General features: G+C 45.7%; 2 protein-coding genes across 2 annotated transcripts in view; both read left to right on the plus strand.

Moving 5' to 3' along the window:
- Positions 1-16,788, plus strand: part of LOC136959955 (E3 ubiquitin-protein ligase TRIM39-like) — a 177,950-nt gene that overhangs the window by 117,878 nt on the left and 43,284 nt on the right. The window lies entirely within an intron of this gene.
- On the plus strand, positions 56-6,155 carry gpr37b (G protein-coupled receptor 37b). Its single transcript, XM_067255020.1, has 2 exons — positions 56-826; positions 5,340-6,155. The coding sequence occupies exons 1-2, from the start codon at positions 56-58 to the stop codon at positions 6,153-6,155; spliced, it is 1,587 nt and encodes a 528-aa protein (XP_067111121.1).

Below are 16,788 nucleotides of genomic sequence, written 5' to 3' on the forward strand. Positions count from 1 at the left end.
CCAAACCTTGTTAGACAGCTTTAATTCAACTTATGCGAAAATTAAACGGACAGCAATGTTTGGAGCGAGACGGACGGTATACAAACATCACTCCAACAGGACAGTAACACCGGTCGATTTTGTTGAGACTCCACGCAGGGACTCCCATCACAGCAAAAGGAGAAAGTTGAATAGTGAGATTCCCGCTACTATGGGGACGCCTGGTAGATACAATGCCGCTAAGCCCCATTCAATTGGCTTGCGAGAGGAACAAAGTGAGAGCGACCGACGCAAAAGAGGCACAAAAGACGAAAAGAAAGCGTTTAAAAGGGGTAGAAAAAGATTGAACAAAAGCTCAATGGCTTTAACACAGACTCCGACAGACGCGATGGGCGCCCCTCTTTCACCATGGGAACCGTTGCCTAAGCCTGTAGCACTTACCTCAACCGATCTCCCTCTCGACTTCTTCACGAGAAGAAATGAACTTTTTACTTTTAGAGAGGAGAACCCCTGGGACGCGACGCCAATGACCCCTCCTAACACCCAGGATTTTGGAAACGAAATCAAAAACCCTTTTTACCCAGTGACCAGTGAAACATATGGCGCATACGCAATCACGTGCATTTCAGCCATCATTTTTTTGGCTGGTATAGCGGGGAACATTGCTATTCTCTGTATTGTTTGTCAAAACTACTACATGAAAAGCATCTCCAACTCTCTCTTAGCTAACCTGGCCGTCTGGGATTTTGCTCTCATCTTCTTCTGCTTGCCCCTGGTGATTTTCCACGAACTGACCAAGTCTTGGCTTCTAGGAGAGTTCACCTGTAAAGTCGTCCCGTATGTTGAGGTAGCCAACAATATAATTCTCTTCTATTATGCATCTTTCCTATTTTGAAGCACTTCTGTATCATATTTACAAATCTACATGATGACAGTACTGGTAGGCTTATATGTGTGGTTATAATGTGTTCATAACACTATTTAGATTAGCTCATCATAACAGGGAGAATTGTTCCTGTCAAGATACTGTGTCACTGTATCAACACAGCACTTGAAACTGGCAAACATTACTTTCTGGCACACACAAACACATACACACACACAGCTCATTAATTCTGATATGAGAAACAACGCCCTCAATTCTTGACTGAGCTTAACTTCAGCTTGAGTTTGATTAACTGTTGTTTCACAAAATAAACCAAGGAGGAAGGCACCAAAGGTAATTGCCTGAACCAGGATTGCTGGTTGGTCCATAAGTACAAATTATACTGGCACTGAGCTCTCTATGTTGCTAAACAACTCTCAGAGGGCCTCAATAGCTTACACAACATGTTAAAATCAGACAAAACCTTTGAGTATTTTATCGACAAAATCTTACCGATTGTACCTCTAACAAATACATAGCACAGTGGTCACATCTCTCTCACATAACCAAACAGACATGCTCACACGGGCATCAACCAGTCCTCTAGCAGGTGCTCTTCAGTATCGGGGAGTTGTGGAGTCATTGTGACAAGGCCAGTGTCAGATTCACACAGCACCTTACTCTATTGTGCTTATGGGGTGGTAGTGAAACTGGCTCCATATTAGGTTGCCTTCAAGAGAGGTAGGACTGCTGAAGACCGCACTCGTGTTGGAAGAGAAAGACTCCGAGGCATAGACTGTCTGGCTGCTGTGTGTGTGTGTTAGGGGAAGGGAGGGACAAAGAGGGAGTGAGAATTTGAAAGACTGCTGACATACAGTTTTGCATCAAGGCCCTCATGTTGCGGGTCAGTCTTTTGGAGACTGGGCATCACATGTGTGTGTGTTCTTAGTTGTGGGCTCAACATTGATCCACTGTGACTGAATTTGGGTTAAGTGGAGAGTGAAGTCGGACTGCAGGCGCTGTGTGTGTGTGCATGTGTGTGTGTGAGTACACTCAATGGGGAAAGGGGGCAGCCTCGGGCAGCATCACTTGCAGCCTGATCACACACACGAACACTCCCCCCCCCCCTACACACACACAAGACACAACCAGACAGGCCCACATGCACACATCAACAAGCATAAGCACACATGCTGTGAACTCTCTATGTCTCTATTTCATTCTCTCATACACGCACGCACACGCACACATCCACAACCCAAGAGTAGACCCTAGCCCTACTAAAAACAAGCCACCTGACACAGAGAGGAATACAGCCTCAGATGACTCATCTCTCCACAACAAGAGCTGACGACCACATAAAAACGATATCTTCGGTGCCATATCAGATCATTCCTTTATACATTTTTTTTCTTACTTCTCTGTGTTGTGGTTCTCTGAGACCGATGTTATCTGAACACACCCCAGCCCGGTGAATATCACTTTAGGTTTGAGAGTGAACGGTGAGCGCCAGATAGACGGATGGATAGGCTCTCTCCAGGCCGTCTGAGGTGGAGAGCAGGCTGAGATTGGGCTGTCTGCACAGAGATAAACTCATCTTGGTCTGCTGTGGGGAATAAGTCCTTCTATTTGGAGCCTTGGAGGTTAGAGGTGGAACACTGCATTGTGCAGAGATTGGTGGTAATAGCTCAACATACATCAGCTCGACGGATTCAGACACACACACACACACCTCGAATCGCATACATGGGCTAAAGCACATGCGCAGGCACGTTACTCCCGCACGTGCACACACAGACTTAATTACACACACACTTTGGACAGCACCCACATGCGAGCACACTCTTGGTATCCTCACACACACGCACACACACACACACACACACACACACACACACACACACACACACTGATTCCAGATGGGTGGGATGGCCAGCCCACCACTGATCATTGCCCTCGGCCATCCAAGCTCAGTGTGATAAAACCCAATCTACAGAGAGAAGGCCCACACACACACACACACACACACACACACACACAGAGAGCAGATCATCTGCCCTCACTTTTACTCAAGCTGTCTAATGGGCACACACATGATAGTTAATTGGAAGATATGTAAATTATTCAGTGTATATAATTAGGCCTACTACATAATGGATGTAAGCTGATAATTATCCTATTCAGCTCTTTGTTGGAAGATGAGTGGCTGTTGTTTTGCCTGAAACCTCATAAATAACATCACAACGCAGACATTCTGTTTCGGAAAACATTTACGAAACAAGTCTGTGCATTCCAGAATGGTTTTGTTCTGAAGTCTATGTATTTTATTTCGTTTAATAATGGCATTATAGTGTGACAGGGCCTGTGATCTCGAAAAGAGCTGATATATTTGCAGAGAGCCTTATTGAATACAGGTTATCTCAGCAACACATTGAGAATGTAAGAAAACTAAGAATAGGCATCGTTTGTTGTCTATCAGAGAATGGAAGGATCTTATAACATTTCATCTCAAAAACAGCATCATACTGTGTTGAAAAGAGCCAGCGATGGTGTTATACCAACTTGTGTAATGGTTGTCTAAACATGAGTGAGGAGCGTGTGTAGGCCCTGCTTCTGTATCTCTGATTGGCCCATCTATATGCCTGTTGTTGTGCCTGAATGATGACTCTGTGACAGCATCTCCTACCGAAGAGTTATGGTCTTGGCTGGAACACACACACACACACAAACATAATATAACAATAATAGCCTCCATCTCCTCTAGCCCATTTCCCCAGTGTGTGTGTGTGTGTGCGTGCGTGTGTTTGTGTGCAAGCGTGTCTGTCGAATGCTAGGTTAGCCCCATTTGTCAACAGATAAGTGTCATTATCCTGACAGTGGCTCTGCATCCAAGATGCCTGATGTGGGCCTTGCCTGTCATCTGGTTTCCCAATTACTGACATGGGGTCTGTGCTTCACTGGCACACAGGAAATCAGGAAATGAATGGGTCAGTGGTAAAGCCAGCGCCAAGGAGCATCTCTATCACCTGTAGTAAAACTGACACCAGACACTAGCAGCTAACGTGAATACAGCTAATGGCTAACACGACATGGGTTGGGCTCACTTTAGTCGTATGGAGATTGTTTTCCCTCGTGTTACACACACACTCACATACAGGCCTAGCTCTATAATTGTTGTACAAGTCTGTACTTGTTGTGTTTCTGCTTCAACTCTGCAGTCCCCGGGAGAAGGAATCAAAGTCCTTTGCTTGTGGTGTTGAATGCCACAGCAGCCCACAATGTGTGTGTGTGTGTGTGTGTGTGACAGTCACTAGACAGCTGCATTTCACCTCTGCGTTAGAGCTATTGAATATTCAGCACATTTGCACCTGGGTGTGCCATGGTGGACGTAGATCTTAGATCCTAGATGCCAACTTACAAAAGGGTGGACTGGCAGAGGGCCAGACAAACGGGCAGGCAGGCAGATAAACATGCGGGCAGACAGACAGACGTTAGACATGTTGACAAGCCTGTAGGCCCGTCGGCAGATGGACATGCTGACAGAAAGTGACATCATTTGAATTTGAATGTTCCACAACATTGTGTTCTGTCTTTGTTACGGTAAGAAAACCAAATGGAGGCAGTCACAGGATTTGGGCACATTGCCGGCGATTCTGTTGCCATAGTAATGCACTCTTAGAAAGATATACCGTAGGAAGGAAAACGGTTAAAAGTGAACAATTTTCGGAAAAAGACATGAGAGGTTGTGTTAAAATCAGAGTGTCAGATCGGATCTGTTACAGTAAACCAGCCTATGGAAGACATGGCTTGTGTGACCTCCTGTATCGTGTCTGGCTTGCCTCCATTAGAGCAGAACAGATCTAGCAGAGACCCATGAGCCTTGTGTGGTTTCTGTCTTTTCTCTCACTCGTTCACTCCGTCTCTCTCTCCTCCTCTCCTGCAGGATGTGTGTGCGTGTGCGTGGAGCACTCTAACCCAGCCCCACAGGGGCCATCTGGGAGCGAGCCTTAATTAAGTGAGGGAGGAGGAGAGGAGGGATGGAGAGGGAGAGAGACACGGATGGGTGGGAAAGGGAGGGATGCTGACAGAATAGAGAGCGGCGAGAGAGAGAGAGAGAGAGAGAGAGAGAGAGAGAGAGAGAGAGAGAGAGAGAGAGAGAGAGAGAGAATATCTGATTGAAAGAGTGAGCCAGACAGAAAGAGAGTGAGAGGCCTCACTTTACTGGTCATTGAGAAAAGTGAATACATTAATAACCCTGGACCATTCAGATGCTGTTAAGAGGCACTTTCCACCGCTGTCAGCTATTTAAAATCTAACACTACAACACTGATAATAGTTCCCAGTTGCAAACCCAGGCACCAAAATAACACAGATATTGGCTCTGAGTAGCAAAAGCGGTCCTGCCATTCATTTTGTGCTTCTGAAACTGCATATACTGTGTTACCGTTGGCCTGTTTATCCGGTGTCTCATGTGGCTGTGTGTGTGTGTGTCCAGGTGGCATCTCTGGGCGTGACCACCTTCACCCTGTGCGCCCTCTGCATCGACCGCTTCCGCGCCGCCACCAACGTCCAGATGTACTACGAGATGATCGAGAACTGCACCTCCACCACCGCCAAGCTGGCCGTCATCTGGATCGGGGCGCTCCTCCTGGCCCTCCCCGAGCTCCTAATCCGCCAGCTGGTGCTGGAGGACACGGGCGTCCCGGACGAGCCGCCGGAGGAGCGCTGCGTGGTGCGGATCTCCTCGTCGCTCCCCGACACCCTCTACGTGCTGGGCCTGACGTACGAGGGCGCCCGCCTCTGGTGGTGCTTCGGCTGCTACTTCTGCCTGCCCACGCTCTTCACCATCGGCTGCTCACTGGTCACCGCCCGCAAGATCCGCCGCGCTGAGCAGGCGAGCGTGCGCGGCAACAAGAAGCAGATCCGCCTAGAGAGCCAGATGAACTGCACGGTGGTGGCGCTCGCCATCGTGTACGGCGCCTGCGTGGTCCCCGAGAACATCTGCAACATCGTCTCGGCCTACATGGCGGCCGGCGTGCCTGAGAGGACCATGGCCGTGCTCCACCTCCTCTCGCAGCTCCTCCTCTTTTGCCGAGCCGCCGTCACGCCCGCCCTCCTGCTCCTCCTGTGCCGGCCCCTGGGGCGGGCCTTCCTGGACTGCTGCTGCTGCTGCTGCTGTAGCCACGGCCACTCGTCAGCCACCGCCAGCGACGACAACGAACACGAGTGCACCACGGAGCTGGAGCTGTCGCCCTTCAGTACCATACGCCGAGAGCTCAGTAATTACACGCCGGCGGGCTCACACTGCTAGGAAAAACAGTTTACGAGCACACACACATTGGCGGCAGAAACACACAGGACCTGTTAGGAGTGCATGGATGACCCCAAACAATTCAGCAGCTACACACATAAGCTGGGTCACATTGCAAAGACTGTACAACTGTAGTAATGTTGTACTCTACACTCACTAAAGTGTCCTACTGTGTAACAGAATAAGATAATGTTTGATCTCCCAGGTGTGTGAACACTAGTAACTTTGGCCAAACATAAACTTTTACATACACAAGTATAACCTAGGCACGAATAACCTAGGCCCATTGTGAACTTGAAGGTGCAATGTCATCTGTAGGACTGTGCAACACAACCGCTACACCACCCCGAGACAACCTCCACACCACCCCGAGACAACCTCTACACCATCCCGAGACAACCTCTACACCACCCCAAGACAACCTCCACACCACCTCAACACAACCTCTACACCACCCCAAGACAACCTCTACACCACCCTGAGACAACCTCCACACCACCCCAACACAACCTCCACAACACGTCAACACAACTGCTACACCACCTCAAGACAACCTTTACACCACCCCAACACAACCTCTACACCACCCCAAGATAACATCGACACCACCCCAACACTACTGCTACACCGCCCCAAGACAACCTCCACACCACCCCAAGACAACCTCCACACCACCCCAGCACAGCCTCCACACCACCCCAAGACAACCTCCACACCACCCCAGCACAGCCTCCACACCACCCCAAGACAACCTCCACACCACCCCAGCACAGCCTCTATACCACCCCAACACAACTTCTACACCACCCTAAGACAACCTCTACACCACCCCAACACAACCTTTACACCACTCCGACACAACCACTACATAATCACAAACACAACCACAAATGCTTAAAGACTTTGATGATGAGACAACCACTACAGAACCAAAACAGACACGCTAACACCACAACTACAACACAACCACAACACAATGTCTCGAAACGTTTCACCATTGGTTGATGAGACAGGGTTCTCACAGTGATGGACTAAACTGGGCTGGACTCAGCAAACTGGACCGGACTGGTGCTAGAATAGGAATGTTTCACTTGAGGAAAAGAGTGGACTAAATCAGTTATGAATTAGACTGGAATTTCTCGATATCTGCACTCACATACTCATGCCTTACACTGGGCTGTACATACTGTATTCTACACCTTTTGGTGCTCTTGAGAAGAAGGAATATACATACTTTACAAACGTAATGTAATTCAACTTTCTGTGTGTGGCCATTAATAGACTGTAATTGTATTGCAATGGATTTTACATAAGAGTCTGCACTGCCAAACACCTTTCTCTCTTTCTCTGTTTCGGTTTTTCTGTCTGTTGTGTCTTCTACTATTGTCACACGGAAGGTCTCGATTTATTTATCTCTACATTGTACTGGGAGTAACTTATTATCAGTGGCTGACTGTGTAGTACTGTCATGAATCTAGTAAATAAGTAAAAAATAATAAGTAAAAAAAATGGTTTGTATCTCTATAAGTATCTTCTTCACTCGGAACAAAATATGTCTGTATTTCATACCAGAAGAAGTTCTAAGCACACACAGTTGTACGTCTAGTAGCCAGTTTGTATAATAGCTTTTTATAGCCACAATTGTCCCTTTGATTATAAAAAAAGAAGAACTTTATCTCAAGAACCATATATTAAATTTCTAAGTGTACAGCCGTGTCTTGTCTTTTGTGTCCATGGGAAACCATAGCCATTTTTGGGCCAGATTAACATTGTTTACAAAAGCTAAGCTTTTGTAAACATTTGATTTAAAAACCTAACAGAGTGACACATCAACAATTGCTCCATATTATTTTAAGACTAGAAAGCTCCCCAGCTAACATGCATCAAGTCCTTACAACTTGCATATTATGCTCTCCTCTATGATCTATTCTGCAGTGTTATACAATGATGACGCAACTCAAGGCATCTGCGGTTTGTGTGTTTGCAGTGATATGGCAAAGATGACTGTTTATCCCCATAACAGAATTAGCTGTCAGAAAGAACAGTAAGCAGATGCCAAGACACATCCGGAAAGAGAAAAAAGAAAAAATTATGGAAGTCCAAGAACTCTGTTCCGCAACTTACTCCCACTACAGTGGGGAGGAAGGTTCTTACTCCTTTATACACACTGATGTGCAGAACGAAAAAGTTAGATAGAGAACAGACAGAAAGAGGGAGGTATAACAGAGAGTGAGAAAGAGAGTGGAAAGTAGTGAGGAAGAGTGATAGAGAGAAGACAGAGAACGGAAGGAAACAGAGAGAGAGAGAGAGAGAGAGAGAGAGAGCAAGAGAGAGAGCAAGAGAGAAAGAGAGAGAGAGAGAGAGAGAGAGAGAGAGAGAGAGAGAGAGAGAGAGAGAGAGAGAGCGAGAGAGAGGGAGAAAGAGAGAAAGAGAGAGAGAGAGAGAGAGAGTGAGAAAGAGAGAGAGAGAGCGAGAGAGAGAGAGAGAGAGAGAGAGAGAGAGAGAGAGAGAGAGAGAGAGAGTGAGGAAGAGAAGGAGATGTGCTATTTCTGTCTGTGCAGAGAAGAGCTCAGTAGAAGACAGGAATGGACCTGGGACACAATCATTTCTATCACCGAAAGTGAGCAGCATTTTCCAGAACTGAGTTATCAGAGGGAACAGAATTATTTTCTCCTCATTCACATGGTTACTGAGAAATTATCATTCTTCCAATATATAGCTCACCTCTCCAAAAAAATAACAAAAATTATCTCAGCGTGATAAAAAGACGTGATTGTTCTCTTTGAGGGGCCCTGAGAATCAGGCTTTTGTGTGAGTGCTGTTGTTCTTTTCCCTCCTTCTGAGATCAGTCTGTAATTGTGTTTGCGCGGCCTGGTTTCAGAGCAGATTCCAGGCTTTTTATCCTGCTGATTTTCCTCAAAACAGTGGGACTTCAGGCATCACCAGAGCTCAATGAAACTCAATCAGATACACACCCCATTAGGAGCCTGTCACTTCCATCTCTCTATTGAACTACAATTACGACATCAGTCAGCTTCACCCACTTCCTTTGGTAAGGATGCTTCATTTTGAAGGATACTACAAACTCATTAAACAGCCCTTCCGAATATCTTGTTTTTCACACAGTTTAACACAGTAGGCCTATTCATGTACTTCTGGATGCAGAGGTGACTTCAGAGTGAGGTCGTTCGGGTATGATGAGCGTGGGACTGTGCCTTGTTGTCAGAGAGCAGCTCGTCATGCTAATGTATTCACAGACCTGTTGTTGGAGCTATATGCCCTGGGATGATGTGCCCAGCTCTTAGCCGACGCTAACGCTAGCCTTTTTGTTTTCATCACTGTCAACACCTGCCTGCACTCTCTCCCATATTATGTTTGATCAAACAACTGTGACAGGTGAAAGTCCTGCAAGTAGGCTACCACTTTTAGTTAAGAACTACCGCAACTCTCTTTTTCTTTCTCTCTCGGACTCCTCCTCCCTACCCTCCCCCTCTCCTCCAATTTCTCTCCCCTGCCTACTCCCTTCTTCCTGTCTCTCCCCTGTTTCTCCCGGCGTCAGCGTCTCTCAGCATGAGAATTCCCTCATCCATTTTAATGGGCCTGTTAGTGTCTGACCAATCAGAAACATTCAAATGTGTCCAGTAGTCACACACTGGGAAGGATGCATAATTCAACAGCTCAAACCCAACCCAACCGCAACAGACGGGATACATATTTCACCTCAAAGAGACAGCGAGAGAGGGATAAAAAGGGTTTTAGTCAGAAGACGGGGTGCCAGCAAGTAACGGGGAAAATCACGTTAAGGCATGTTTATGTATTAGGAGCCGGTACAACACCGGCCAGAAGCCGATTCATTGGCGCGAAACTTCATTTCCAAACCATCGTAAATCCGTGAGACAATCTGTCAACTACGTTCGAGTTGACAAGGGTGAGGGAGTAAGCGCCGCGTTTCTTTCTGCATAGTCTTGCTCTCGCCTGTGCACACGTATCGCATCTAATACCGTTCTCAAACGACACAATCTCTATTATTAAGACATTGGCATTGTGCTGGCTCACTAAAGATGTTGCAATGTCAATGAATATAAATGGCATCTAAATATGCATTTACAAAATCAGTCTGTATGCATCCAGGCTGTGAAATGTTAGGAACTTATCCAGAGTTTGTATTTACATGGCACACCGTTGTGACTGTCAAACTGAGAGAAAATATTTAGAAAGAATGACAAAATCACGGACAGAAAGGGTGCCATATTTTTCAAGTGAGATTCGTTAAAAGGCAAACAAGGAACCCATATTTCAGACTCGCCTAGTCTAGCCTACTCAAGCGCTGACCCAACTATCCCACCTTGGGGAATAAATGTTTTTATCGTCTCTCCAGCTTTTGTTAGCCTTGTCAGTCATTTCTAGGTCACTGGCAGAGTTGAATGCTTGGGTGCATTCAAGACCTGCACAGTGAAGAATCTCGGAAGAATCTGTGTGTAGCCTGTGTGTGGGTGGGTGTTGAAAAGAGGCTTCTTTTGTACCTCTCCTTAGTCTCCTTATGAACCTCAAATGCCTCGAAAGGTGGTTGGGTTTGTTCTTCTAATTATTTTCTGTCTTGGCACTGCTGAGGGGTCCTGTTCATTTCAAAGGATCTTTCTGAGATGAAATATGGTCTTCTTCAGCCTGGTCTGTGGTGATTCATTTTGAGCTTGGCTAGCCTCATTAGCATTGCAGCCAGCAAAAAGTTATTAAATGGTGACAGCAGCCTGTAACGCAAACGGGTGGAAGGGTGAGACGCCTACTTCACAACAAACCACACACTCAAAACAAACGCACAATATTAATGTGTTTCTTTCACAAACACACACACATTCTGAGATGGAATTGAATTCATTAGAATTATCCAGGCTTTGCCAGTAGTTACGTAGAATTAACTCAAGTTATACGTAACGACTGTTGGCAAGCTGGAGTATTGTATAGTGTATGTTAATCAGTCCATGTGTTTTTTTTGTTTTTCTTTAGGAACGTTTCTAGAACAAGTAATTTTGGGCTTGGATTATTGAGCTCAAGCTGTAAAATGTTTTGCTGGCATGGCGGAACTCATCCCAAGAGCTACAATTAAGTCTATGTACCATTACTCATTTCCTAGCTCTAATCATCTTTTCCATTGCCCCTGCCCTTGCGATTGGTAGGCTATATTTGGACTTCAGAGACTACCTCTTACTATGTTACACTGCCAGGAAACACGTCAGGTATGTTTTCACACTTAAGCCCATTCTAATAGTGGATATTGTTTACCCTCAACCAAATGTTCTATCTGTTTTAATGTATCTCTTTACCATGTAAACATTTTGTCATGAAACATTTTTGTATGCAGAGACTTTTTCACTCAGAAAGCACCTCTCACACCCACACAACCCTACATACAGACACACGCACTCTCTCAAAACACCTTGTTAGCCGTCCTCCTGCTCCTGAAGTGACAGACAGCATAAGAAGGTGTGTATTGTCATCCCCGATGACACACACGTGTGCATTTCCGCACACACTGTTACAGCCATGTATGTGTCTGTTCTCTGTCTTTGTCTTCCCTTCTGATCTCCCCTAAAAACTCACATTCATCATTTAGGTGTCCGGCTGCTATTGGCTCAGTCAGGCCGTCCTTCAAGTGCAAGGGCCAATCATACACATGTCCGAGTCTTATGAAACCCCTCCTGTCTTCTTATTCAAGAGTAGGCCTGTGTTTTTATAATGTGTCTTTGTCGATTTGTGCTGGTTACATTCATCAATTATGTCATGTTTGATTTTATTGACTAGTTTGTCAGTTTATTGCACAAGGGTTTTGGAATAATTAAACCGCCCACGGGGCATACAATCCAACATGTAGCTAACGTATGTTACACACACCAGGTTAGGAATGGGTGCCACCCATTGTATTTGTCAGTTTCAAAGTCCTTGTAGACAGCATAGGTTGATTTGTTTGGCACTGTTAATTGATCATTGGTCCACTGTGGCATGTATGGTTGGCTGGAGGCCATTGTTTTTGTTGTAGTTATATATTAAGAAAATATATTTTCTTAATAATACTACCTCTGCTCATTGTTCCTACACTCACACCCTGCTATCAGCCTGGCCACTTACTGTATGTCAGGCTTTTTTACCCCTAAACCAAAAGCCATAACACACAACGACAAGCAAATATCCCCCGTCTTGTGCCTGTACTGGAAGAAGGGTTCTGGTTGCTGGAACTGGGATAATCAAGAGCGTAAACATATGCAGGCCTATGTGTGTGTGTGTGCGTTTGTGTACGTGTATGCAGGCCTGTGTGTGTGCTTATGTGTGTGTATGTGTGTGCTGTGTGTGTGTGTGTCTAAGTGGAAGGCAGGGGAAACACCTGCTGCTTGCCTCGTTAATTGAGCTTCTCTAACGAGCAGAGCCCATCTCCACGGTGACCCAAGAGAGGATGGAGGAGGAAGGAAGGGGGGCGGGGGGGGTTGGTCGATAGCTCAAGATGTCCAGTCAGGGTGTGCAGCTCCAAATATCTGCCTCTCACTTCTGCTCAGCGGGGGCCCCATCGAGATCCTGAAACCTCCAACCCTCTCCTCCCTCGAACCCTAATCATTTCTTCCGAGGTTCTGATTGCCACACTCGATGAGAGTAGCGTCTGGTAATTTATTGGCTAATTGAATTCATGGCTAGTTGCTATTGGCGCGCAGGGGCCGGTTCTGCAGCTTACAGTACGTGATTTCATCAAGAGGTGAGTTTGCTGATCTCCAGTGGATTTCCCTCTCTTTATCCCAAAATCCCCTCCCCCCTCGATCCCCTCCTGTCTCCTCTACCCCTCCCCACTCCTTTTGCCCCAAACGATCGTAATTGCATCAAGCAATCTGCCGCAATCTTCCACGGCAATTATTAACCAGAGACTGTGGCCGCTGTAAAAAAAAAAAAAAAAAACACAGTCGCTACGGCAACTCGCCTGCTGTTGCCGTGGCGATTTCCATGGTAATGGCAAAGTCACAAAGCCCAGGTTTTTTTTTTGAGGTGGCAAGGACCCCAAGCCCCCCTCTGCACTGTGAGGTGTATTATTAGCTGGCTGGCATATTGCCTGTCCACCCCCTGTTGAGTCTCTGGTGCAACCAATGACCAAAAAAACTACTGGTAACCATTGTATTGAGCTTTGGTCCGCTTTGACTAAATAGCTTCCATATAACCTAACATTGTTTGTGTTTCTTGCATGCAGGGAAGTTAAATTCAGTCCTCCTACACATTCTCAACAGGGATGAGTGTAGAGAGATGAATAATAAAGAGCAAGAATAAATAAATAAACGGGAGGGTTAAAGACAAGGAAAAAAAAGAGAGGAGAGGAGGGGGGAAGTTGAAGAAACACAGATACAGAGGCAGGTACAGTCCAGAGATACCGAGAGACAGAATGGCAGGAAGATGGAAAGTAAAGAAAGAGAAGGGAGTGACACAAAGAGACAGAGAGACAGGTAGATAGGCATTTAGTAAACAGACTGAGAATGGGATGAGATAGGGAGTGACGGAAAGAAAGACAGAACACAAGAAAGAAAGACACATAGAGAGATCTCCTGTCTCTGTGTTCCGGATATTGTACTGTGATTGTTCTGCTCCACTGCGACAACGCCCCTCCTCTGCAGCTGAGAGGCAAATTGCAGTATCACACTGGGTCTGGTGTGTGTGTGTGTGTTTGTGTGTTTATATGTGTGTCTGAGAAGAGATGTGGTCACCCACCATTCCCCCGGACTGTGGGTCACTCACACTGCAGATAGAACAGTCAGAACATTGTTTCACAGACTACAACAAAACCAAGGGTTATCAGAAAGTCTGGTCTGGTCTTCTGGTATGTTGTGGTCTGGCCTGGTCTGGGAGGAACTGGTGTAGTCTTGTTTAATCTGGTCTAGTGCATGTTAGCATTGTCCAGCACGGCATTATACACATAATCAGTCATGGTTTGACTCTGCTGCTGGACCCAGTGGTTGAGCTCTTGAGGGAGAGACAAAGTTAGTTTATTTGGTCCAAACCACTGCAGTTGTGTTTCAGGGGTCTGGTGCAGAGTGACATGGTTCTAGAAGGATCCATGGGACGCCTGCCCTGTTGTCAGAAAACTCAGCAGGCAGTCTTGGCAGCCCCTCATCTCACCGTGCCAATGCAACACTGTTTGTTTTTCCCTTTCTCCCTCTTTCTTTCTTCTCTCTCTTTTCTTCTCTTCCTCTATCTCTCTCTTTTCACCTCTCTCGCTCTCTGTTTCTCTCTCTCTCTCCATCTCTTTCTGTCTCTTCTCTCAGTGGGACTTGGCATGGGAACAGTGGTCGAGAGAAGCACCCTACAGATTCCATCACAGCTACATTACCACATTTTAGACTGCACTTTACTTTACTGCACTGCACTTTACTGTGTTGTGCTGCACTGCACTTTGCTGTACTGTGCTGCACTATGCTGTATTGTGTTGTACTGTGCTGTGCTGTACTGTACTGGACTTTACTGCTCCAAACTGTACTGTACTACCGTATATTTCAGAAATAAAGCCGCGGTTTATACCCCGATTTAAAATTTTTCTTGTGGTGGTGCGGTTTATATTTCGATGCGGCTTAAAGTACGTTTTTATAACAAAACAACAGTAAAAACACTTTTTTCGTGAATGCTATTTAACCCGTTAAGGAGTAACGTTGCACATATGTGATCGTTCGAATGTTGCATATATGCGATTTCGAACATTCCAACTGAATATTTTCCGATGGACAAAAACTGCCACAAACGCTTTAGTATGGCTTCAAAATGTACTAATGAGAAGGCTAACAAGTAACACATGATGGTAGTAGCATTGCAACGAGAATTATGTTAGCTAACTTAGCCCAGAAGCTAACTAAAGCTGGCTAGCTACCGTTTCGGAAAAATAACTTACGCTTTGGGGACCATCAGAAATATTTAGAACTCACGCGTCTAAAGGTATTAGTTAATTCCCGGGCAATAGAAAACATACATTACACACTTACTTTATTTCGTTTTCGAGTGTGTTACACAACGGCATGCTGTAAGATCGCCTATACCGAATCAGAATCCAAATCAGAATGGGATTTATTCGCCATGAAAGTTTGCACAGACAAGGAATTTGCTTTGACAGGAAGGTGCATACAATAAACATATACCTAAAATTTAAATATGTGGACTATCTATACTAAGGGTACATAAACTAGCAGTACTAAGTGGGATTAGAATATAATTAAATATACAATAAAATAAAATATAAGTTGCCGTAAATTACAATATAAAAATACAAAAAAACAAATATTACAAAAAATACAAATGTACAAGATACCATTATTGTAATGCAGTGCAAAAAGCAGTGTGTTTTAAGCAAGAAGTCATTAGAGTCAGTGTGGTCTCTTGGCCTTGTTGAAGAGGCCAACAGCGGAAGGGAAGAAACAGTTTTTCTGGCGTGAGGTATTGTTCCTGATGGACCGCAGCCTTCTGCCGGAGGGGAGTGACTGAAACAGGGAGTGTCCAGGGTGGGAGGAGTTGGCCACAATCTTCCTCGCTCGCCTCAGGGTCCTCAAGGTGTGCAGGTCCTCGAGGGTAGGCAGGTTGCAGCCAATCACCTTCTCAGCAGTGCGGATGATACGCTGCAGTCTGCTCTTGTCCTTGGCAGTGGCAGCAGCGTAACAGACGGTGATGGAGGAGGTGAGGATGGACTCAATGATGGCTGAGTAGAAGTGCACCATCATTGTCTTTGGCAGGTTGAACTTCTTCAGCTGCCGAAGGAAGTACACCCTCTGTTGTGCTTTCTTGATGAGGGAGCTGATGTTCAGTTCCCACTTGAGGTCCTGGGAGAGGATAGTGCCCAGGAAGCGGAAGGACTCCACAGTGTTGACTGGGGAGTCACACAGGGTGATGTGGGTGAGTGGGGCTGTGTTCCTCCTGAAGTCCACAACCATCTCCACTGTCTTAAGAGCATTGAGCTCTTGTTCTGGCTGCACCAGGTCACCAGGTTGGCCGCTTCCCACCTATAATCAGACTCGTCTCCACCAGAGATGAGCCCAATAACTCGTCCATTGCTTGGTATCATTGTTCCCGTATCAAGTGCGGCATATATTCCAGTGCGGTTTATACTCAGATTTACAAACACAAAGCTCCCATTCTGGTGGAGTGCGGTTTAGAGAAAATGTGGCTTATTTTCCGAAAAATACGGTACACTGTTCTAAACTGAACTGAAATATAATGTACAATGCTGTGCTGTACATTGATGCTGTGTTATACTATACTACTGTACTTACCCCTACTGTAATATATTGTGTGGGAGACATCATGTATGTCAGAAGATGAGTCAGCATTATTAATATTGCACATTCATCTCTGTAAGTGTTCTATAATCCACTTAGCACCAAGTTAGATAATAAAACCCTCTATTCGGGGTCACTTTTTAGATTGCCTTGAATAGTGTATTTGACAAAGGCTAAGGGTTAGACTAAGAGTTAGAGACCATCCTCCTGCTCTTGTCTAAGGAGCATGTCAAATTGATAACGCTCCGGGCATTTGATATTTTCATGCCACCTAAGGTTTGTTTTGTTTTGATTCAGCAAAGTCTGTCACAGAGTAGGGGCCAGGTTGCGGGTCTGTCAGGAGGCGGTGTCAC

Source organism: Osmerus mordax, chromosome 17, assembly GCF_038355195.1.
Source record: "Osmerus mordax isolate fOsmMor3 chromosome 17, fOsmMor3.pri, whole genome shotgun sequence".
NCBI lineage: Eukaryota > Metazoa > Chordata > Actinopteri > Osmeriformes > Osmeridae > Osmerus > Osmerus mordax.

Coding starts and splice junctions, on each gene's coding strand:
- gpr37b (XM_067255020.1), top strand. CDS start 56: ATGTTTGGAGCGAGACGGACGGTATACAAACATCACTCCAACAGGACA. Junction 827..5,339: donor AAGTCGTCCCGTATGTTGAG/GTAGCCAACAAT, acceptor GTGTGTGTCCAG/GTGGCATCTCTGGGCGTGAC.